The following is a 24,442-nucleotide window of genomic DNA, read 5'->3' on the forward strand; positions in this document are numbered from 1 at the left end:
TTATGTGAACGAGGCCTAAGTCTATGACTAAAAGTATTAGAGGCAGAAGATCAGCTGGATAGCCAGGTAACTGGTATTATTTAAAAGGGAATAAATATGGCAGCCTCCATATCCCTCTCAGTTCAGTTGTCTTTTAAAATTCCTAAGCGCTGGCAGTTAAGAGATGCATTTTATGTTACATACTTTAAATCAACAAGATTGTACCGACTCCACAGCCCTGTATTTTACCCCATATCTGACCAAGAACCCCACGTCAACGAGAGATAGAAATTCAGGCACTTTAGAATTACTCCATAACGAATATAGGGGATAAAGAGGCACCCTGGTTGTATAAAATACGTTAAAAACAACTAAAAAGGAACAAGTGAGGTGGCTTACCTCAGAGACGAAATTCTTAGACAAAGAATTTTTAATAACAAAGCACAGGCAATGCGTTTCACGGGTCTGAGCCCACTTCCTCAGGCCAATAAAAGTGCCAACAGTCTCTAGACTGCTAACTCAGGGAGCTAACTGAGTTAGCGGCCTAGAGACTGTTGGCACTTTTATTGGCCTGAGGAAGCATGCTCAGACCCGTGAAACGCGTTGCCTGTGCTTTATTAAAAATTCTTTGTCTAAGAATTTTGTCTCTGAGGTAAGCCACCTCACTTGTTCCTTTTTAGTTGTTTTTAACATATTTTATACAACCAGGGCGCTTCTTTATCCCCTATATGTGCTAAATCTACCCCCTCAACGTCCCTCGTTGAAGAGGTATAAGCATTAGCCACTGTGTTTTTGAAGTGAAGTAAGCTTGATAATAGGTACTTCAGTGCTGTTAACTTATGGCAGGTGGCTATTGGGGTAGAAACAAGATAGGGAATGGCCTCTGCCCACTCCACCGCAGCAAGATCATCTAGGTCCCTTTTCCATAGTAAATAAGGTTTCAACTTGATAGGAGTGTTTGTTTTAATGAGAATATTGTAAATAAGGGAGATGAGACCAGACTGACCAGAGTGGCTCAGAGTCTCTTCAATTGGGTTAGAGAGTACAACCAACCTCTGGGAGCCAAATTGGGACTGGAAGGCATGACGTATTTGCAAATATCAGAAATAAATCGAATTCGGTAGTGACAACTGGCTCTTGAGAGTGTTTAATTGCTTAATCTCATTTCCATCTGTTAAATCCCTTAGTTTAACTATACCCCTCTCAACCCAGATCGACGGATCAGGAATAGTAAGAAATTCTTTTAAGTCTAGCATTATTCCACAGAGGCGTAAAAGGGGACCACTGCTCCTCACTGGAGAGATGATTGCCAGCTTCATCCCATACCTGAACAGTAGTGATCATAGGGATAGTGATAGATGGAGAAGCCTTGTGACCGCGAAAAGGGAGGCTAGCCAAGGCCAATGGGGAACCAATAATTGCTGGGTTGTAGGGAGATTGTTCAAACCACCAGTATATTTTGGAGAGGACAGCTGCCCAGTAGTAGAATTTTAGTTTAGGAAGAGCGATACCCCCCTGATCACCTGGGAGCTGTAAGCTGGACATAGCAATCCGTGGAGAGGAATTATTCCAAATAAATGAGAAGATTGCATCGAGAGTATTAAATAGTTTGACTGGTAATTTAACAGGGGTTTGTCTAAAAAGATATACGAATTTGGGGAGGATGCACATTTTAATTAATTCGCCCAATAAGAGATAACGGTAAAGTAGCCCAAGCCCGAAGTTTATCTTTGATTTATAGAAGTAAGGGTTCTATGTTCAGAGCATAGAAGGCTTTGACATTTGGGGTGATTTGAATACCAAGGTATTTTATCTGATTAACGATCTGTAGTGGGATATGAGACGTAGAAGATGTAATGCTGGGAATACACAGGTCGATCCTACTGCCGATTAGCCGCCGGATCGACCCCAGCCGCGTCCCCACTCGTCCGTGTGGATCGATTGCCGCTCGCCCGGGATCGAGCGGGCGGGGGTCGAGCGGCTTGATCGGGCCAGCTGAATATTATCAGCTGGCCGGATCGGCTGGTCGATACATGGTACAGAAACGTACCGTGTATCCCCAGCATAAGAAAGGTGTCAATGGGCATGAGGAGAGATTTATGCTAGTTTATAACTAAACCTGAGTAAGTGCCAAAGGTGTTAGAGTCTGGTGCAGAGGATAAAGATGTTTGTGGGTCTGCTAAATATAGTAATAGGTCATCAGCATACAGAGATCCTTTTTCATCTAAATTATTACAATGTAAGCCTATGATAATCTTCCTTGAATCGGAGCACAGCCACCAGGGGCTCCATCGCTAGGGCAAACATAGCTGGGGATAAGGGGTAGCTCTGATGCGTACCCCGACCCAGAGGGAAAAAGGACGAGACATAATTACCTGTGCGCACTCTAGCTCTTGATGAGCAATATAGTGCTTTAATGTATGTAATGAATTTATTACCTATATCGAATTTTCTGAGGACAGCCCAACCGTGTCGAAGGCTTTTTCAATATCTAGGGATGCTATTACTCTGGAACCTGAATTGGAGTGCTGTATGGAGAGATGCGTAAAAAGTGTACGCAAATTAATATCAATAAGTTTTTAATCAGGATGATACCATTTATTGGTTATTAACTAAAAAGAATAAGAATAAGCAAGCTTTCGGCCTTGCAGCCTTCATCAGGCTTACATCCTGTTTGTTTGTAGGCTGATGGTATTGACAGCTATATACATGCAACATCAAAAGGAAAAACGCAGATTTCACACCCTTTACCTGGTATGAACCCTGACTGATCTTTGTCAGAATCAGAATCTTGATTTTCGCCAAGCACAACTGGGTCGTGCCCGGAATTGGTCTTGGCACGTACATGATACAGGTAGGATAGGGCACACGGAATACATCAGAAGGATTAACACTATATCACACATTTCATACAGAGAAAATATACAAGCAAACAAAACTCAATTTTTGCATAGTTACACAACACTCAAATTATTCGCTGGGCTTGGCGCTGCTATGGATATGTGCGACGGCAAAACATGATCACGTTGTGGTGGGGAGTGCGTGTAGAGAGTTTAGTGAGTTTACAGCTGAGGGGAAGAAGCTGTTTCTGTGTCTAGTGGTCCTAGTGTAGATGGACCGATACCTCCAGCCCAAAGGAAGCTGGCTGAAAAAACGGTTGCCTGGTTGTGAGGGGTCATTTGCAATCCTCAAAGCTCTGGAGCTCAGCCTTGAGTGGTAGAGGAGGTCCAGAGCGGGTAGCGGTTTTCCTATAATTCTCTCCGCTGATCTGTTGACTCTCTGCAATTTGTGTCTGTCGCTGGCGGAGGAGCTGGCATACCAGACTAGGATGGAAGAGCAGAGGACAGATGCAATTGTAGCAGAGTAGAAGCTGGTCAGAAGTTTTGGGGACATGCCGAACTTCTTCAGTTGGCGGAGAAAGAATAACCTCTGCTGGGCTTTCCTCTGGATGGAGGTGGTGTTTGCCTTCCACTTCAGGTCGTTGGAGATGGTTGTGCCCAGAAGTCGGACACAGGGAACTCTTTCAACTTCTTTGTCATCAATACGGATTGGAGGGGGGGTGTTGGCGTGCTTCCTAAAATCAACAATCATCTCAACAGTTTTTGCCGTGTTTAGGACCAGCCCGTTCCCCCTGCACCAGTGGCAGATTCTCTCAAGCTGGTGGTGGTACGCTTCCTCGTCATTTTTAGTGATGAGGCTGACAATGGTGGTGTCGTCAGCAAATTTGATCACTTTGATGGAGTCCGCTGTGGATCTGCAAGCATTCGTGTACAGGGAGAACAGGAACGGCGACAGGACACACCTTTGTGGTGCTCCTGTATTTGTAATCCGAGGTTGAGAGGAGATGGTGCCTAGCTTTACGACCTGGGATCTGTTGGGGAGGAAGTCTGTGATCCACAGGCGTAGAGTGGGGTGGACCCCAAGTGCGGCAAGGTTCTCCTGAAGTATTTTGGGGCTGATGGTATTGAACGCTGAGCTGAAGTCAAGAAGGAGGACCCTGGCATACGTGCCCGGTTTGTCCAGATGATCATGGACAAGCTCCAGGCAGATATTGATGGCGTCGTCGGTGGACCTGTTTGCTCTGTAGGCAAACTGGTGCTGATCCACCAGGGCCTCAGTGGTGAGCTTGAGGAGGGGAAGCACCATACTTTCAAGACCCTTTATGATGACTGATGTAAGTGCCATGGGCCTGAAGTTGTTGAGGTCGTGACACCTTGCTTTTTGGGGACAGGGATGATGGTGGACCTCTTGAAGCAAGCGGGGACTTTACCGCTCTGAAGGGACTTGTTGAAGATGGAGAAGAAGAATAGGGGCGAGCTGTCGAGCGCCGGTTTCCAGGCAGGCTGGTGACACACCGTCCGGGCCAGAGGCTTTCCTGACATTTATCCTTAACAAGTGTTGCAGAACATCAGCCTTGTTCACCGTTGGAGGGGGCGAGTTTGGTCTCGGGGCCTCAGAGGCAGGGGAGGGGGGGAGGTGCCCATAGCTGTGGGGGAGACTGGTTCTCAAATCTACAGTAGAATTCACTGAGATTCTCGGCGAACTCAGCGCTCTGTGTTGCATGCTGCGGGGGAGGCTTATAGTTGGTGGCGGCCTTGAGCCCTTTACACACAGCTCGCGAGTCGTTTGAGGAGAGGTTCTGTTCCAGTTTATCCGCATAGCTCTTCTTGGCAGCCCTCAGTTTTCTGTTCAGGTCATTTCTTGCCCTTCTGTATTCATCTCAGTTTCCTGACTTGTGTGCGTCCTCTTTGCTTCTGCACAGTTGCCGTAGTTTTTTTTGAGAACCACGGTTTGACGTTAGGATAGAGTTTAAATGTTTTCGTTGGTATACAATGATTCTCACAGAAGTTAATGTACGAGGTAACATTGTCTGCCCATTCGTCCAAGTTTGGCGATTCCAGGGTCTGCCAGTCTTTGCAGTCGAAGCAAGCCTGAAGTTGTAGCTTCGCTTCGCTTGGCCACACTTTGGAGGATTTAAGGACCGGTTCGATGTCTCCAGCCGTCTCCTTTAAGTTGGTATTAGGTGGATGAGACAGTGATCAGATGAACCTAGAGCTGCCCAAGGGGAGTCTTTGTATGCATCCTTCAAGATCGTGTAACAGTGGTCCAGTGTGTTGGCATTCCTGGTGGGGCAGTTGACATGCTGATGGAAGCGGGGAAGCTCTTGGCGGAGGTTGGCCCTGTTGAAATCGCCTATGACGATGAACAGCGAGTCAGGGAGGGCCGTCTCCCACTGCGTGACTGTGTTGCTGAGCTCGCTCAGGGCATTTTTTACCTCAGCATCAGGTGGGATATACAGACCAGCGAGAATGAAGGAGGAGAACTCCCTGGGTGAGTATGTTGGCCTGCAATTTACCAGAAGGAGCTCTAGCTCTGGTGTGCATTTGTTTGCAAGTACGGTGGAGTTGGAGCACCAAGCAGAGCTAATGTAAAAACAGATGCCTCCCCCTTTCTGCGCAGATGAGGCTGAAGCCTGGGAGATGGAGTGCGCTATCAGGGATGTTGTCATGGAGCCATGTTTCTGTAAAGCAAAGAATTGGGGTGTTTTTACCAAGTTCACGCTTGTCCCCGAGGAGTCTCAGTTCATCCAACTTGTTGGGGAGGGAGCGGACATTTGCGAGGAGGGCTGCAGGGATGGCTGACCACAGGCCCTTCCTCTTCAATCTCACCCGTGCGCCTGCTCGACAGCCTCTGTGTCGCCGGCTTGCGCGGGGTTCTAGCTCAGGGGCAGTGATTTTCTGGACGTGGCTCCATACGGAGTTGGACAGGAATCTGTCCTCTGGGTGTAGGGCTACAGTATGTTCCCATGTGAGGAGCTGTGCCCTAGAGTAGGTGGTACGTGGGGGGTGCCTCGTGGGATCCATGGGTGTAGAACCCACTCAGTGGGAGTCTACAGAGTGGCAGTGCAATACAGTGTCTAGCATCGAAAAACATACATGCATAGAAGTGCAACACAGTCCATTTCAAGCAGTGCAGCTCGGGTTAGTACATTAGTGCAACACAGTCTGTTCCCAGCAGTTCGACCCAGGTATATGCAGTAGTGCGATACAGGTGTATACAGTAGACACAGACAGTCAGTCCCGGTGCAGGTAAGCGGACAACACAGCCCATATTTCCTGAACAGGTAGCAGATCACACAGCCCATGTGCAGGTTAGCAGTCCATATGCCACAGTGCAGTTAAATAGTTAAATAACAGTCTATATGCCACAGTGCAGTTAAATAACAGAGCATATGCCACAGTGCAGTTAAATAACAGTTCATTTGCCCCAGTGTAGTTAAATAACAGTCCATATGCCACAGTGCAGTTAAAATAACAGTTCATATGCCCCAGTGCAGTTTAATAACAGTCCATATGCAGTCCATATGCCATATGCCACAGAGCAGTTAGATAGACCCACACAGACCATATGCCCAATACTAGGAGCAGATTCCACAGTGTGCCTTTGAACCATGTGCCTCTAAGCCAGAGCTGAACATGTGGGGAGCCGACACATGGAACATATCACCCCCATTTGTAGCCTGTGTAGCTGGCAGTGCAGGGCTGGGCCTGTTCAGCGGAGGACAGGGGGCAGCAGCAAGTGTGTAGGGGCAGCAGGCTTACCTGAATGAGCAGGCGATGCAGGAGCCTTGTGGAGGGAACAGGGGTGCTGCGGCTGCCGGGCGGCGGTGGAGTTCCTACCAGGCGGTGGAGATTAGCTGCGGTGAGGTCTGCTTCCACATGGGTGGCAGAGGTGCCGATACCCAGTCAGCTGAGCTGGTATCCAGCTAGCGGTGTCAGAGCCTCCCACCCAATGCTGAGCCCAGCCGAGAGAAGTAGTTAACGTGGTGAGCACGTGGGAGCTGGAGACCTACATTGATGGCGGGCTGAAGCGGCGAGAGCAGCGGCCCGCAGCTGGAGGCGGAAGGGCTGCGCTGCATACCCAGGCACCAAGGCTGGAGACCAGCATGAAAAAACAGCTCTCTCTGTCGTCGGAGAATCCAGGAAACTCAGCGGCAGGTGAGGACCCGGGTACCCAGCCGTGATCCCTCTGATGGCGCCAGGATGAGGTCACTCTGAAGGAGCGTGATCGAGCAGCAGGATGGAGGCAGGAAACCAGAGCCGGACCGTCTGCGTTCCCGTGGCGATCAGGAGGTATGTGGCCGTTAGTGCAAAAACATGAAGAAAAAACACACCTAAAAAACTGCACATACACCTAAAAGCTGCAAACTATCCTAAAAGCTACTAACTATCCTAAAAGCAACTAAAACTAAAGATGCTAGGACGACTGACAGCTACAAAACTACTGACAAAAACAACTAAAAAACAAATAAAAAGAGGAAATCCACGGGAGCTGTGTGCTGAGGTAGCCTTCACCAGCGCCATCTTGTTGTGAAGGTAATTTTTTTTAGGATTACGCCATCTCCACAGGTTATAAAAATTATGTTTTTGTTTCCAATCTTTAAAGATAGATTGACCCCTATGTTCCCCAGGGCTGGATCTATCTAAAAGGTGATCAGTGACAGAATTAAAATCACCACATATCAAAACCGGACCGGAGGCCAAGTCATACGTGAGAAATCAGTTTATAAAGAATCGACACATTGAAGGGAGGAGGGACATATACGGAAGCAACCGTTAAATTATGAGAGTTTTATCTTTACAAAACGCCCTAACTGATCTGTGATTACAGAGTGAATTTTGATCAGAGCTCGTTTGGCTACCAAAAAAACAGTGCCTCTAGAGTAAGTCAAATATTGAGAGACGTACACATTGGCAAGCCACGGTTTAACAGTCATTAATTTAGATCCCACTGAATGCGTCTCTTGAAGGCATTTAGACTAGGCGCCTTTTAAAAGAGTGATTTAATCCCCAGACATTCCAGGACAAGGTGTTAAAATCAGCCATATTCCCTCAGCAAGAAATATACAAATATCCTGCATGCCAGAACAATAGAGTAGGTTTAGGTCCCATGTACACTCACTGTCAGTTGAAACATAATCCCCCCCCCCCCCCCAACCATCCCTAACCCACCCTGTGTGTTGCCCCCAACTACAACCTGCCTTAAATCCCAACAAATGCGGCATTAGAGGCGATTAACTAGAGCATGAGAAAACTCCAGAACCCAAAACGATAAGATATACAAGCTTTACCGCTAATATGACAGATATATATATATATATATATATATATATATATATATATATATATATGTGTGTGTGTATATATATATATATATAATTTTATTTTTTTGCCATCATTGATGTTCTGCCAACTTCACTGCTGATCTCCTGTGGACTGCTTCTTACCAGATTGATTACTGATGCAACTTTGCTGAACCCTTTCAGCCACATCATTGGTGACATTTATCTCATATTGGTCTAACTGCTGTCCCCTTGTCTATGCTTCCCTCCACAATAATGCCTCTTGTACATTGTCTTATTATCTTTTAGGAGACACCTATGTCATTCCCCATCAAAAAAATAATTTGCTGGTTGAATAAAAGTAACTTTAAGTCAAAATTTTCCAGGGGTATGAATAATTATAGGCAGCACTTGTATATTTCAGTCAAAAAAAAAAAAAAAAATAATATAAAGGCTATTAACTATTTATGGTCCCCTACCCTGCCTCCATATTTATGAATTTAAAAAAAAACTTGTAAAAGATATAAAAAAGCGAGCATTTTTTAAAAGAATACGTTAATTGTTATGTTAGGTACTTAGCTTTTTGGGTATGTATGCCACAAGGATATATTGTTGTTTTATTACAATTTAGGGCTTAGAGTTCAATGGGAAAATCAAAAACACATAAAAATACACTTTATTTCCAAATAAAATATTGTCACCATACATTGTACTAGGGACATAATTTAATTGTTGTAATAGCCGTGACAAATGAGCAAATTAAACGTGTGGGTTTTATCTTATCTACAGTCGCACATTTTGTTTTAAAACTACTACGGCTGAAAACTGAGAAATTATTTCTTTTCTTTTTATTCCTGTTAAAATGCATATACAATTAAAATAATTCTTAGCAAAAAGTACCACCCCAAGAAATCCCAATTTGTGGCAAAGAAAACAATATATAGATCATTTAGGTGGTATAAGTAGTGATAAAGTTAGTGGCGAGGGAGTGCTAAAATGTGAAAATTGCACTGGTCCATAAGGGGAAAAACCCCTTAGTGGTGAACTGGTCAAGCTAGTGACACCTTGCATCTGCAAAATATATGAAGTACACACAGGGTTAACCACTGTAGGCAGAGGGGTTTCCCTCTCCCCTGCTGATTCACTGGCCCGCCACCTTGGTCCCACACCCTCCATTCAGCGAACTGTGAAAGGAATTTGATAACATGAAAGGGAGAGATAAGCAGATGGAGATATGCTGATGTACTTAGGAACACCTAGACAAGCTATTCCCATCCCAGTTTAAAAAAAAATGTTAATCGATAGTTGTCCTTTAGTTACATATCATGCCTTTTTTCTATGGACCAGGCAAGGTGGGTTGCAAGCTCAGGGCACAGTGCAGAAGTATGGTGTAGGACAGGCCCAGAGAGAGGAGAAGCTGGGTACATGCAGAGAGAGTGCAGCGGAGCAAGGCTGCAGGACGCCAGTAATTATGTGACCTGCTGCAACTGCGGTTTATGTGATGACTGACATGCCGCTGCATCTATTGGAGTCCAGGAGCCCGAATAGGAAGCCAGATTGCATGCATCTCTTCCAGCCTGGAAGGTGAGTTACTTACCTCAGCCCTCGCTCTGCTACACTCTGATGGTGGGGGCTCTGTCTGCCTACACTGGGGGTACCTCTGGCTCCCTATACGCTATCTATACTGGGGGCTACATCTGGCTAAGTAAGCTGCAGAGGTTCTCCAATCAATCCTTCAGCGCTGCTTTTTAGTGAATAAGTAGTTCCACCACCACCAATTGATACAAAAGAATACGCTTACCAGAGGATCATAGACCTTAATTACAGGGTCTATGTATGGCTTGAACAGGCCTGCAGCTGGTCTCTCTCCTGCTTGGCCTCCTCCGTCTCAGCGTACAGTATAATCACTTCCACATATGCCGATTTTACAGTATGAAGCAAATGAATAAAAAATAGATAGATCTAAGCGTATCTTTCTTAAGATAGCGAAGTTTAATGGTAAAACCATAAAAATATAAAAACATCCAGTGCTCACATATGGGCCCTTTTTACAGGGACCCAAGTAGATCTCCGCCGCGTTATAAATTTTAAAAGCCGATCCAACCACAGTAACCACGCTGCTCCTGATGAAACTTTACGTAGTGAAACCGGTCGAGCGTGGCGTTTGTCTTGCTGGGTTGGACGGCACTCTGCAATAATTTACAACACTGTTTATCTACTTGGGTCCATGTAAAAAGGGCCCATATGTGAGTACTGGATGTTTTTATATTTTTATGGTTTTACCATTAAACGTTGCTATCTTAAGAAAGATACGCTTAGATCTATCTATTTTTTATTCATTTGCTTCATACTGTGAAATCGGCATATGTGGAAGTGATTATACTGTACGCTGAGACGGAGGAGGCCAAGCAGGAGATAGACCAGCTGCAGGCCTGTTCAAGCCATACATAGACCCTGTAATTAAGGTCTATGAACCTCTGGTAAGCGTATTCTTTTGTATCAATTGGTGGTGGTGGAACTACTTATTCACTAAGAAGCAGCGCTGAAGGATTGATTGGAGATTGTAACGAGCACTTCTGTAGTTGCTGGACTTTAGCCGCTGTTTTTTAATATCCACTTGAGAATAGGAGCGCTGATATATATATATATAGAGAGAAGCTGCAGAGGTTAGCTGGCTACCTATACTGGGGAGACATCTGGCTTCCTATATTGGGGGTGGGGGGGGGGCAACATCTGGATACCTATACTGCAGGGGTCATCTGGCTATCAATACTGGGGGGAGCTCAATCTGGCTACCTATACTGTGGGGCTATGTCTGGCTACCTATCCTTGGTGGGGCTACACCTGCCTATCTGATACTGGGGGCACCTGTGGAAAGGCTGTTTGAAAGTGAAGGCTTAATGGAAATGATATGAACCTTTTTAGCCACTTGACATCAGAGCAGATGTGCTTTGTATGTTGCTGCAGAGTACTTGTGGTACAGTCAATTGTGGCCTCTGGGGTCACTTAGTTGGCAATTTAGCATGTGAGGCTTTCAGAGTGTGTTACAGGGAACACAGTGTGAAATTTCTCAGCAGCCAAGTAAGCTTGTGGGTTTTTAGGAAAAAAAATGTATTCCAAAGTGATAAATCTACATTGATTTGGTATCTGAAAATTGTCTTGCTGTTTATAGATTCGAAGATACAAAGCTAACCAGGCTGTTATGGACAAAGCAGCAGAAGTTTATAGTCGAATTAAAGCTCGTATTCTTGGTCCCAAATTGGAGAACCAACAGAAAGGAAATGAAGGAGTCCGCAACATAGAAGAATGTCCACATGATGAAATAGCAGACAAAGAGGACCAAATTCAAGGTAATACATCCTGAAATGGAAGTCATTAAAGCAGAAGTCCAGGAAAAATGGAAACCTTTCAGGCGAGAATGATTTCTTTCCTGGCAGTAAAGCAGGTGACAGTTTTTTGTTTTTATTTTGTTTTTTTCATGCCTGGGTCCAGTGATTGTGTGAGGGCCAGATTTCTGGAAAGGCCTAGGACTTGAGTGGTTGCTGTACAAGTTGCTGCCTTGAACCTGGAAGAAAGTTTCTTGTGTATAGGAAGCTGCAAATGGGGAGCACTGCTGGATCTACCATGATGCGACCAGATGTAAATATTTCAGAGCGGCACTTTCCAGGTGGCAAACTGATTAGGGTCCCACAAAAAATAAAGGTCTATAAAAAGAAAAAAAAAAAAAGAAAAGGAAAGCTGTCTGCTCTCTGCACCGTTGTTCTAATGACTGGATGTGCCAGCCACGCATATAAGGGATTATACAAACTTTAGAATTTGTACACTGTCACTGCTCCCCACGGTTCGTAAAAAACATCTCTCTGTCTGCAGCAATGTCCTGATAATTTCATGTAGAAAGTTACAGGCAAAGCAGTAGACTTTGTAGACTATTCCTTTCAGCCAGCCCCCTAAACACATTCCTTAGATCCACACACAAACTTGTGACCTTATGTCTGATTATGGCCACAGTGGAGAGGGTAATAGCAATCTGTATTAATGTCTGGAGATCAAAGGCATCGGATATGCCTGAAATTGACAGGAAATATCAACAAATGTATGGACACCTTCATCAATATAAACACCAGGAACTATCAGAAATTGTTCATTTGATTTATGGACATATCCTAAAATAAAATAAGCTGAGGCAATCCAGATGAGAGTCAGATGACTGCAAGCAGGAGTAATGGTATGCAGATCAGGTGTGTAGAGATAGCGTGGTCAGTACTACCCAGATGTCAGGGCAGGCAGCGTTCATGCAAGTCCTTATCCAGTCAGAGGTCGATCCAGGCAGCAATAAAACAGAGTCCTGGTACAATAGAGTCAGCAACAGGTGATCCGATAGAGTGTGGGTAGGAAACAAGCAGAGTCGGCAACGGGTAATCCAATCTAAAGTAAGTGGTCAAGATACAAGGCAAAATTGGCAACAGGAGTCAAAAGATTTTAATACAAGGACTAATCAATCAGAAAGCAAAAGCATCCAAAATGACCAATGACATTGCGGCAGGTCAGCTGACACACCATACACACGTGGCTATTGTTTACAGTGGCGGAGTGCGTACTGAGATCGCGTCTGCTGCCTATCCAATGGGAGCTGAGCGGCATGTGCTCCAGTGACGTCAGCGGCCTGCCGAGACCCAGAGGCTTGTGGCTCAGCGTGGTTCTCGGCGTTCGGCCGCCATGAGTGCCCCGAGGATCTTAAAGGGATACTGTAGGGGGGTCGGGGGAAAATGAGCTGAACTTACCCGGGGCTTCTAATGGTCCCCCGCAGACATCCTGTGCCCGCGCAGCCACTCACCGATGCTCCGGCCCCGCCTCCAGTTCACTTCTGGAATTTCTGACTTTAAAGTCAGAAAACCACTGCGCCTGCGTTGCCATGTCCTCACTCCCGCTGATGTCACCAGAAGTGTACTGCGCAGACACAGACCATACTGGGCCTGCGCTGTGCGCTCTTGATGACATCAGCGGGATCGAGGACACGGCAACGCAGGCGCAGTGGTTTTCAGACTTTAAAGTCTGAAATTCCAGAAGTGAACCAGAGGCGGGGCCGGAGCATCGGGGAGCGGCTGCGCGGGCACAGGATGTCTGCGGGGGACCGTTAGAAGCCCCAGGTAAGTTCAACTCATTTTCCCCCGACCCCCCTACAGTATCCCTTTAAAGATCATAAAAACAAGTACAGGGCAGGGGGATATAGATCAGCTCTGATTAGTAGTCAGGTACATGTAGGTGTAACTCAGTCAGTTCAAAGAAAAACAAATTGATTCAGTTAGAAGCCTTGATTACTAAACTACTGTGTATGTGTAAACATCCTGGGATCTGCCTTGAAGTTTGCATAAGTGTTGAAACTGTAATTGTTTCTGAATTTCTGTAACTTTAAGTCACCCTCCCCCCTTCATCACACACATTTGAGCAGGAATGTTGAGGAACAGGGACACTTGCCCACTAAACACCAGTGATGGCCAGAAGCGGTGTTTGTACTTTGGCTGGGGGGATAATTTGCAGCATGTTGGGTTATTTTTTGTCATTATAATGCCCTCTGACACATGAGCCAATTGTTGTAGTTTATATGTGGGGTTATTTCTCTGTGTCATATGTGGGGTACATTATATTTTAAATATGTTCTAAATTCCTGCTAGGGCTTACTTTCGGAAAGGATGTCTTCATTTCAGTGAAACAGGGTATGTGTATATGCTTTTATATGTATGTTTGTGGGAGAGGAGCATGCAGCACTGCAGCATACTTTGGTCCAGTTTGCTGTTTATTTCAAATGTGTGGCATGATTAACCAATGGAAACAAAAGCAATGGAGTGAGTAGGTGGGTGTCTAGCACGAAAAACAGAGCAGCGAATTGTTAAGCATGACCAGCGAGTAAAGGGGCAGAGCCGATCTTGTTAAAAAAAACACTTGCATAGCCCCTCCTACTAGTGAATGTCATGGAGACAGAGACTCTAAAAAGTACAGTGGTTGCAGAGGCTCATAAAAAGTCAGTAAAACTAAATGGATGAAGTTATGTGAGTTGTATATCACCCTAAGTTAAAATAGGGGTGGGGTGAGCCTAAACCGATAGATACATGGTACATAAGATGAGCAGAAAAACAACAAAAGAACACTATTAGAGGGGTTACCACCCTTTCTCCATTAAAGCAACTATTTCCCAAATGCTTAAAGTCAGTGCATATCGGACTGACCCTTAGGCCCGGTTCACATTAGCGTTTTTTTGCGGATCGGAAACAGAAGGTATACTGTACAAACGGAACAGATGTGTTTGGATCCAATGTTAACCTATAGATCCATTCACATGCGTCCGTTGGTACAGATACGTTCCGTACGTTCCGGTCCCCGGATCAAAAAAAATGCTGTAGGCCCTAATTTTCCGGACCGTTTTGCCCAGCGGAATGGATCCGGACAAAAAATGCTACAGCATTTGGGGCAATGTAAAACGGAACGTTTCTTCACACTAGTGAAGAAATGGACCGTTCCACGGAGGATGGGGGCGCAAATCTGAATGACGGGAGGGTGAGGGAGGGAAGAGCAGTCGGGTGGGTGGGTGAGTAAGGGTTTATACATACCTAATCTTCTGTAGCAGCTGGCGGTAGAGCTTCCGTCTTCTTCCGCGTCATGTGACTAGTCACATGACGTGCTGTGTAGTCACAGCGGAAGAAGAGGAAGCCTCTACCGCCGGCTGCTACTGAAGATTAGCTATGTATTTGCCGGGGAAATCGAGTGAAAATGGATCCGATCAATCATTGATCAGATCCGTTTTCACTTTCCATTTTCAATGCAAACCGGGCCACAGACATAGCCATCCGGATCCGGTGAAGTGGAGACCGGATCCGCTCACCGGATTCTTTTTGGCTGAAACGCTAATGTGAACCGGGCCTAAAACCAAATCAATTGTTATGTTCAATATAAAGGCTCACATTTGACTAAATTGCTACATCAAACAGGACCTGCCGCAAAAGGGATTAAGAGTGGTGCAAAATAAAGGTAGGAAGGGGAAGAGAGAGAAAGTAGCCAGGGAGGACAAGGGGTCAAAATGTAGAGGGGAAGAGATGAAAATAAGGAAAAACATCCAAGTCATCCCCAGTGTAGTCACTATTAATGACCTTGTCTATAATCCGACAAGTCAAAAGAGCTAGTACCTCAAACAAAAACAGTATTTGTCAGTACAATACTGGTGCAAAGCAAAATGCTGCACCCAGTGAGGCATGGTGGCTGCATTGTGGATGGGAAAGGAAGAATCAAAAGGTTTGAATACATTAAAGGAAAATTCCGACATATAACCCTCCCCCCCCCCCCCCCCCCAAAAAAAAAATATATATATATTTCAAAACCTGGACCTAGACTAGCTACGTTACGGTTCCAAAAAAAACAGCCTAGGTCAAGCCTATAATTGAGGCCTCATGGTCTCAATGCATCAGCAGAAATAAGTATTCTAGTGTCTGTATACGGTTTTGGTTCCAATTGCCACCATGTCTTGGAGCATGCTCCAGGTCCAAATATTGCACCCCCACCTGTCTCACCATTGCATTCTTTTCTCATATGGTCATTGAATCTGAGTCCATGTCTCGCCTTGTCATAAGTCTGGTGGTTTTGCCCACATACAAAGGAAACCGGCAAGGGCACAGAATTGCACACACGACATTGAGAGTGTGGCATTTGACAAAACCCTTTACTGTTACATGAAACCTCAAACACAAGCTACAATATCCACATATGTGGTCCGTGAACAGGTTATCTTTCCCAACCAAGATTATGTTCTTGACGACACAAATTTTTCTTTTTTTTTTTTAAGACAAAAACAGCACTACTAAAAGTTTCATAAACCAATTAATCATAGATTATAGACTGGGATATGCTAAGAGCCAATAAAAGATACCAGATTCCTAGCAGAATTCCGCTCAAAAACAGCACTAAACCAATATGCATAGAAACATATAAAAAAAGCTTTATTTAGACAATTCAAGAACACTAATAATAACATTTAAAATATCCATCAACTGGTAGAGCCTGGAACAGGAACAAATTGGTCAGAAAAAATAATCAGTGGTTTTAACCTAATATTGCTTTGAATCACTCCGGGCACTCCGGTTTCCTCCCACATTCCAAAAAAAAACATACAGATAAGTTAACCATTTCAGCCCGCGGGGATTTTTCGCCTTATGCATCAGAGCAATTTTCACCTCCCATTCATTCGCTAATAACTTTATCACTACTTATCACAATTTATTGATCTATATCTTGTTTTTTCCGCCACTAATTAGGCTTTCTGTGGATGGTACATTTTGCTAAGAGCCACTTTACCGTAAATGCATTTTAACAAGATTAATAAGAAAAAAATGGAATAAATTCATTATTTCTCAGTTTTCGGCCATTATAGCTTTAAAATAATCCACGCTACCATAATTAAAACCTATGTATTTTATTTGCCCGTATGTCTCGATTATTATACCATTTAAATTTTGTCCCTATCACAATGTATGGCGCCAATATTTTATTTGTAAATAAAGGTGCTTCGTTTCCGTTTTGCGTCCATCACTATTTACAAGCTTATAATTTTAAAAATGTTTGTAGTATACCCCCTTCAAATGCATATTTTAAAAGTTCAGACCCTTAGGTAACTATTTGTCTTTTTTTTTTTTTTTCTTATTGTAATTTTTTTTTTTTTTACTATTAAAACTTTTATTTGGGTAATATTTTGGTGTGGGACATAAACTGTTAATTTTTAATGTTGTTAGCTGTGTAAATAGTAATGTAAAAAATGTGTAGCTGTAGTTTTACTATTTGGCCACAAGATGGCCACCTTCGTTTTTTGTTTCCCTCCTTGTACTTCTCTCTAAGCGGAAGTACAAGGGGGATGCGGAAATCTCTCCGGGCAGAAGAGCCGGAGCCTCACAGGTGAGCGCTTCGGTTTTTCTGCGGGGGAAAGGGATCGGTGATCGGGAACCATGTTCCCTTTCACTGATCCCAGGGCTACCGGGCGGCACAGCGGGGATGCGGGGGCGCGATCGCGGGCGGGAGCGCGCCCAAGCGCGGGAGCGCTGCAGAGCTGCCGCCCGGACGTGAGCTTCACGTCCGGGCGGCGGAAATGGTTAATTGGCTCCCACTAAAAAAAAAAATTAAAAAAAAATTGGCCCTAGACTACAGTACTTACACTACATAATATAGACATATGGCAATGGTAGGGATTAGATTGTGAGCTCCTTTGAGGGACAGTTAGTGACAAGACAATATATATATATATACACTGTGCAGCGATGCGTAATATGTCGGCGCTATATAAATACTAAATAATAATAATAATCAGAAAGTTATTCAGTGGGCTTCCAATCTTCAAGTGTTCTTAAAAAATGTACTAATTTGGTCGTTAACACCATCAATCTTTTCTCCCAAAGGAAAAAAGGCAAAAGGAAAAAGTCATACCTTCGGTCATTACTTTTCTCAGCACACCTCAAAAGCAGATCTTTCTGTGTAAACTGTTTTGACCTGTCCAATGCTACATTTAGATTTAAGAAGTACCCCCATTTAAAAAAAATCCTATGCTTTAAATCCTACACCTGCTGTAAGAATGTAAGAGCTTTCCCATTACTCTGCATTAACTGATGGCTGACTTGACGTCATGAGAATAATTACCGTGGTGAAGTACAGCATAAGTTGTTTTTGTTTTTTGTTTTTTGCAATAGAAGCCGTTGACAAGCCTGCCACCATCAATGACTATTTCCAAGTCCAAGAACAAGGCATATAAGTGCAAGAGAATGAAGTCCCCATAGCTGTCTCTGCTATCTGTTGATACCATACTCCATCAGAAGGAAGGTATTGGGGATCAGGACAAAATGCAAGAAAGTGAAGAGGAACTCAATGTAAACTTACGACTTGTCAGTTTAGTTCCATGAAATAATAGAGTGCGGCAACCCCTGCATCATGAGGAATGCGGCTATACAAGCTAATGGCATCTGTAGTGCAAGAAGCAGCTTGCCTCTGTTTGCCATTCCTGATGTTCAAGTAGCACATCAAGCGTGCCTGCCAGATGTGAACGGACACACTGTCAGAGGGAACACAATAGATGGTCGAGGTACCTGGACAGCTTTTCCGTGACCAAACCATATTTAGAAACGGTGGCTTAGCCCAGTGGGTTGATCCAGTACTTATGCACTTTAGGAAGGGAATACTGCACTTCTCAAAATCAAGGTCAGCACCCAGTCTCGATAGGGAACAGAAGACATTTTCATATTTAAAGGTAATCACCAGTAAGGAGTAAGTAGGTACTGCATTCTCCCAACTGTCTCTGGGCCTCAGACCCAAACTATGGGGCACATTAATGGCTGTTCACTTCACTAAAAGAGAAAAATATTTCTATTTGGTTACTAACATTAGTGGCTGTGTTAAAACACTGTCATACAAGCTGTACACTGACTACTTTACATTGTAACAAAGTGTCATATTTTTAGTGTTGTCCCATGAAAATATTTACAATAAAGTAATAATATTATTACAAGTGTACTCATTTTTGTGAGATATCCTGCATAAAGAGTATACTGATATATCATTGTGTGTGTGTGTGTGTGTGTGTGTATGTAATGTATAGGTAGCCGTGTGTGTGTGTGTGTATATATATATATATATATATATGTGTGTGTGTGTGTGTGTGTGTGTGTGTGTGTGTGTGTGTGTGTGTGTATATGAATATATATATATATACCTATATAATATATACATACATACACACACACACGTACACACACACACACACTAGCTGATGGCACGGCGTTGCCTGGGTATGTATTTGGCTGGTGTTGGCTCTGCCCGATTTTTCTAACCCTAAAACACAATTACTCAATGACCAAGTTTGTGAGTTTTGCTGTCTTTGGCATCAATAATTAGCATTGAAATGAAACAAATCCGATTGGCTGTTTCTGGCTCCACCACCTTTTTCAAATTTAAACCCCAGTCACCCAATGACCAACAGTACCAGGTTTGAGGCTTGTGCCATTAACAGTGCAAGAATGGCAGCAATTAAATATTCCCCTTGAAAATCAATAGGAGAATTTTGATTGGCTTTTGTAGGCCCCACCCACTTTTTGAAATATTAATCCCAGTCACCCAGTGACCAACTGTGCATAGTTTGAGAACCCTACTATTTTTTTTTTATTTTTTTTAACAATAGTTGTTTAACCACTTTAGGATCCTTGGTACGCATATCCACGCCCCTTTAAACTTCACGTGCGGATCAGGGGCGTAGATATGCGTACTGCTGCCTTACCGTCGCGTTCATGATCCCCGCACTGTTTTCCGCCGATCCACCGTCACAGCCCCCTCCATCTGTGATCAGGATGTAAGAATCTTTTTATTCTCAATCCCGATCACCTTCCCGTGTCTTCGGAGAGCTTTTTAACGTCGCATAAGCTCTCAGACCCGACACTTCTGTGTTCGGCTGTGTTCTATTAATAGAAACACGGTCTCAATAGCACCATCTTGTGGCCAAAAAGTAAAAATACACCTATTTATGCCACTATACTGTTTTCCATAGAAAGTTTATTATTTTTTAGAAAAATTACAGTTAATTTTTTTTACATAAATAGTTACCTTAGGGACTTTTGTAATACGGATGTTATGAGAGTATATTTTTTCAAAAAAAAAGTTCTTGTAATAAATGAAAAAGTATTAAAAATGCCTAAATGGAAAAATGCTCCTTCATTTCCAGTTAAAATATTATCATCATACATTGTACTAGGGACACAATTTAAACGTTGTAATAAACCGGACAAATGGGCAAATAAGATGTGTGGGTTTTATGTACCAAAGCACATTTTATTTTAAAACTATAATGGCTGAAAACTGAGAAATAATCATTTTTTTTCTTTTTTTCCTTATTATTCCCTTTACAATGCATATAAAATAAAATTCAGAGCAAAAACTACCACCCAAAGAAAGCATAATTTGTGGCGAAAAAAACAATATATAGCTAATTTCAGTGTGTTAAGTAACAATAAAGTTATCGCTGAATGAATGGGAGGAGCGCTGAAATGTGAAAGTTGTTTTGGTTTTTAAGGGGAAAAACCTGTGATCCTGAAGTGGTTAAAGGGAAGGTTCAAGCAAATTAAAAAAATGAGTTTCACTTACCTGGGGCTTCTACCAGCCCCATGCAGCTATCCTGTGCCCTCGTAGTCACTCACTGCTGCTCCAGTCCCCCGCTGGCAGCTTTCCGACCTCGGAGGTCGGCGGGCCGCATTGCGTATGTTTTTACGCATTCCCGCTAGTGCAAGAACATTAACACATACATTTTTACGCGTTACTGGTTCAATGCGTAAATTTTTACGCATTGAACCAGTAATGCGTAAAAATGTATGTGTTAATGTTCCTGCACTAGTGGGAATGCGTAAAAACGTACGCAATGCGGACCGCCGACCTCCGAGGTCGGAAAGCTGCCAGCGGGGGACTGGAGCAGCAGTGAGTGACTACAAGGGCACAGGATGGCTGCATGGGACTGGTAGAAGCCCCAGGTAAGTGAAACTAATTTTTTTATTTTGCTTGGACCTTCCCTTTAAGGTTTTAAAAAGGATTAAAGAATAATCAAGCTTGTACAAACCTTATGACATATAAACAGATTAACAAAACATTAACAGTGTGTCAACCGGTCAATCAACAAACTGGAGTTAGTTATCAACTAAGGTAATATACTATTATACACCTTTAGTTAAAGTCAATAGAGGATTTGATGGTGGCTTCTGTTAGGTAAAGTTAAAGTGACTTGGAAGGCCTTGAAACTTGCATGATAAGGGGGTTAGTTGTGGTGTGAATTTGGGATCTGGTTGCTTTTTCCATTTGAAGGTTAATATCGGCTTGTCTTTGAAGTTGAGTCGGGGAAGGGATGTCTGGAGTTCTCCAGTTACAAATTATCAAACTTCTCGCCACACATAGTACTTGTGATATCATTAAGCGGTATTTTGGAGGAAAATATAGAATGCCTACATGGAGCAGGGCCAGTTGAGGGGTAATCACAAAATGCAGCTGCAAAAATGTACTTAGTTCTTCAGCAATGGCTATCCAAAATGGTTGAATGCAAGGGCATTCCAATTGTATATGTAACAGGGAACCTATGTTAGGCTAAAGGCCAGGAAAGCCTCGGGCCCTGACGGAGTGTCGCCAGCCTGCCTGAAAACATGCGCACAGTAGCTCGCTCCTATCCTCTCCTCTGTCTTCAACAAGTCCCTACAGTGTTGCAGAGTACCGGCATGCTTCAAGAGGTCCACCATCATCCCTGTACCCAAAAAGCAGGGCGCGTCCGATCCCTCAATAATTTCAGGCCTGTCGCCCTCACATCGGTCATAATGAAAACTTTCGAAAAGGCGGTCCTGCCCCTCCTTAAACACAAAACAGAAACCCAACTAGACCCGTACCAATTTGCATACAGGGCAAATAGGTCGACCGACGACGCCATTAACATCTGTCTGGAGCTTGTCTACAATCACCTCGACAAACCAAATTCATATGCCAGGGTCCTCTTCCTCGACTTCAGCTCAGCATTTAACACCATTAGCCCCCATATACTATGAGAGAATCTGGCTGAGCTCGGGGTCCATCCCACACTCCAACTGTGGATCAATGACTTCCTTACAAACAGATCCCAGGTGGTAAAGCTCGGCTCCACCTCCTCGCAACCAAAGACCACCAACACAGGGGCTCCACAAGGCTGCGTCTTGTCACCATTCTTGTTCTCCCTGTACACGAACAATTGCAGATCCTCAGCAAGCTCTGTCAAGGTAATCAAATTTGCAGACACCACCATAGTCGGCCTGATCTCCAACAATGACGAGCAGGCATACCGCCATCAAGTGGAAAGGATTTGCCACTGGTGCAAGGAGAACAAGCTGGTCCTCAACAATGCAAAAACCGTTGAGATTATCATTGACTTTAGGAAACACGCCTCCTCGCCACCTCCACTGCACATTGGAGGAATGGTGATGGAAAATGTGCCCTGTGCCCGCCTCCTGGGCACCACCATCTCCAACACCCTGAAGTGGAAGGCTAACACGTTCTCCACCCAGAGGAAAGCCCAGCAGAGGCTTTACTTCCTCCGCCAACTGAAGAAGTTCGGCATGTCACAAAAACTTCTGACGAACTTCTATATCGCAACCATCGAATCCGTCCTCTGTTCTTCCATCCTTGTATGGTATGCTGGCTCCTCCGAAGGCGACAGACGCAAACTACAGAGGGTCATCAGGTCAGCGGAAAGGATCATCGGGAACACACTCCCTGCCCTGGACTTCCTCTACAATGCCAGACTACGCTCCAGAGCACTGACGATTGCCAAGGATCCCTCCCACCCTGGCCACCAGTTTTTCAATCAACTCCCCGTGGGGCGGAGGTATCTGAGGTACCGGTCCATCTCCACAAAGACCACGAGACACAAAAACAGCTTCTTCCCCTCAGCTGTACATTTGCTGAACTCTATAAGCTCTGCCCTTTCTCCCCCCCACCTCGGTAGGCTGCCCCCCCCCCCCATGACTTTCTGCATATAAACCACCACATGGCTGATGTGTTTGGAAAGGTATTATGTATATGTTTGGAACCAGATGTGTTTGTAAAGTATTGTTCTTTGAGATGTTCTATGCTCTGTTGTCTCATATGTTTCTTTGTACATGCCCTGTATTCTTGTGCCAAGCCCAATTCTGGGCACGACCCAGTCGTGCTTGGCGAAATAAATGCGATTCTGATGTTACAGTTGTGCCAGCAAAGAGGGGAGCTTTGGTGTGTAAAATTAACTAAACGTCTGGGGGTAAGGTACCATTTAAGCAGAATCTTTTGGAAGGTTTCTCTATGGTTTATACACAATGAAAATTGGTTGATAATTTTAGAGGAAGATATAATATGTGTCAGATCTATTTGACATTGTAGATCTTTTGACCAGACTTTAATATATTTATTTAGCTGCTTGTGATGACCACTCATCAGTTCCTGATAGCAAAGTGAGATGCCACCTTTGAGAGCAATGGGAGAATTTAAGAAAGAGTTTAGAGGAGTAGAAATTCTAGGGAGCTGCCAGTTATAGGATGATAAAAGATGTTTGAATTGTAGGTATTTAAAAACTTCCTTGGCTTGAATAGGGAATTTTTCTCTCAAATCGGAAAATGACAATAGGTCTGTCTTATCTGGGGAGAAAAGATCAGAGATTGAGGAGATACCAGCAATTTTCCAACTGTTTAGATCTAGATCCTGTATTAAAAGGGTTAGAGAATCAATTGGAAGTTTAAGTATGGTGGATGAGCTTGGGTTTCTAGTGGTTTTTAGTAAGTATGACCAGGCTAGAAAGGAGGCTTGGTCTGTGGTATATGGGGATTTGGTAGCTTGAATTCCAAGAATCCGAAGAGAAAGAAGTTGTTTTAAGTCATGGGGAGAGGTGGAATTTTCTATATGGAACCATTTTTTTGGTGAGTTAGTTGTCCACCAAACTTTAGAGGCTTCTACAATAAATGCATAGTAATAAGATTTCAAGCAAGGAATACCGATGCCTGCTGATTTTTTAGGGACGGTTAGTGTAGAGCAGGCTTGGACAGGGCCACCGGGAGGGCGGGGAAATGCCCAGTAGGCCCCACCCCTAAGCGCCCAGTGTGCCCCACAGGCTCTGTACGCTGTGTGGAGCACACAGGCACTGGTAAGCTGTAGCAACAAGACAAATGCAGCTGGCAGGGGGAATCAATCTAGGACCCAGCAGACACCTTCAGAACTGGAGAAGTCACATGACTTGCATGCATCTCGCAGACCGCGCTGCTCTCAGCTGATCACAGGAGAGCAGCGTGCGGATTTTCAATTGAAAAGTAAGTGATAGCTGGCCCGAGTGAGATGCTGGGCTGTGACACTTCTTCCCACCTTGACTGATGATTAGCCCTGTGAAGGGGGGCGGCAGCAGTAGCAGAAACCACTCCTTCCCCCATCAAGCTGGACCAGAATCGGCAACAGGCAAGGAGACATTGAGGGGGAAGCAGCACGTGCAGGGGAAGCAGCACGTGCAGTACCGAAGCTGACTGTCCCCAGCAGCAGGAAGGGGGAGGAGGGGGCATTGAGGGGGAAGCAGCACGTGCAGTACCGAAGCTGACTGTCCCCAGCAGCAGGGAAGGGGAGGAGGGGGCACACAGCAAGGAGATCCTCGGCTGGGTCTGTATTTTACTGGGTGTGTGCAGAGACTGTGTGCTGCATCTCTGTATGCAGAGGATAAATACAGCAGGAAGTGTGTCAGTGCAGGGCAAGGTGCTCTGTGGTCACAGGGGGTGCAGGTGTTGCCAGGTGGGCAGGAGGGGCTTAACATTT

General features: G+C 44.4%; 1 protein-coding gene across 1 annotated transcript in view; it reads left to right on the forward strand.

The window, feature by feature from the left end:
* Positions 1-24,442, forward strand: part of LOC137514739 (hepatoma-derived growth factor-related protein 2-like) — a 659,630-nt gene that overhangs the window by 359,978 nt on the left and 275,210 nt on the right. The window contains exon 11 of the mRNA XM_068234235.1: positions 11,274-11,451. Within this exon, the coding sequence (XP_068090336.1) occupies positions 11,274-11,451 (178 nt within the window). The remainder of the gene's footprint in view (positions 1-11,273; positions 11,452-24,442) is intronic.

The sequence above is a fragment of the Hyperolius riggenbachi genome, chromosome 1 (genome assembly GCF_040937935.1).
Source record: "Hyperolius riggenbachi isolate aHypRig1 chromosome 1, aHypRig1.pri, whole genome shotgun sequence".
Taxonomy (NCBI): domain Eukaryota; kingdom Metazoa; phylum Chordata; class Amphibia; order Anura; family Hyperoliidae; genus Hyperolius; species Hyperolius riggenbachi.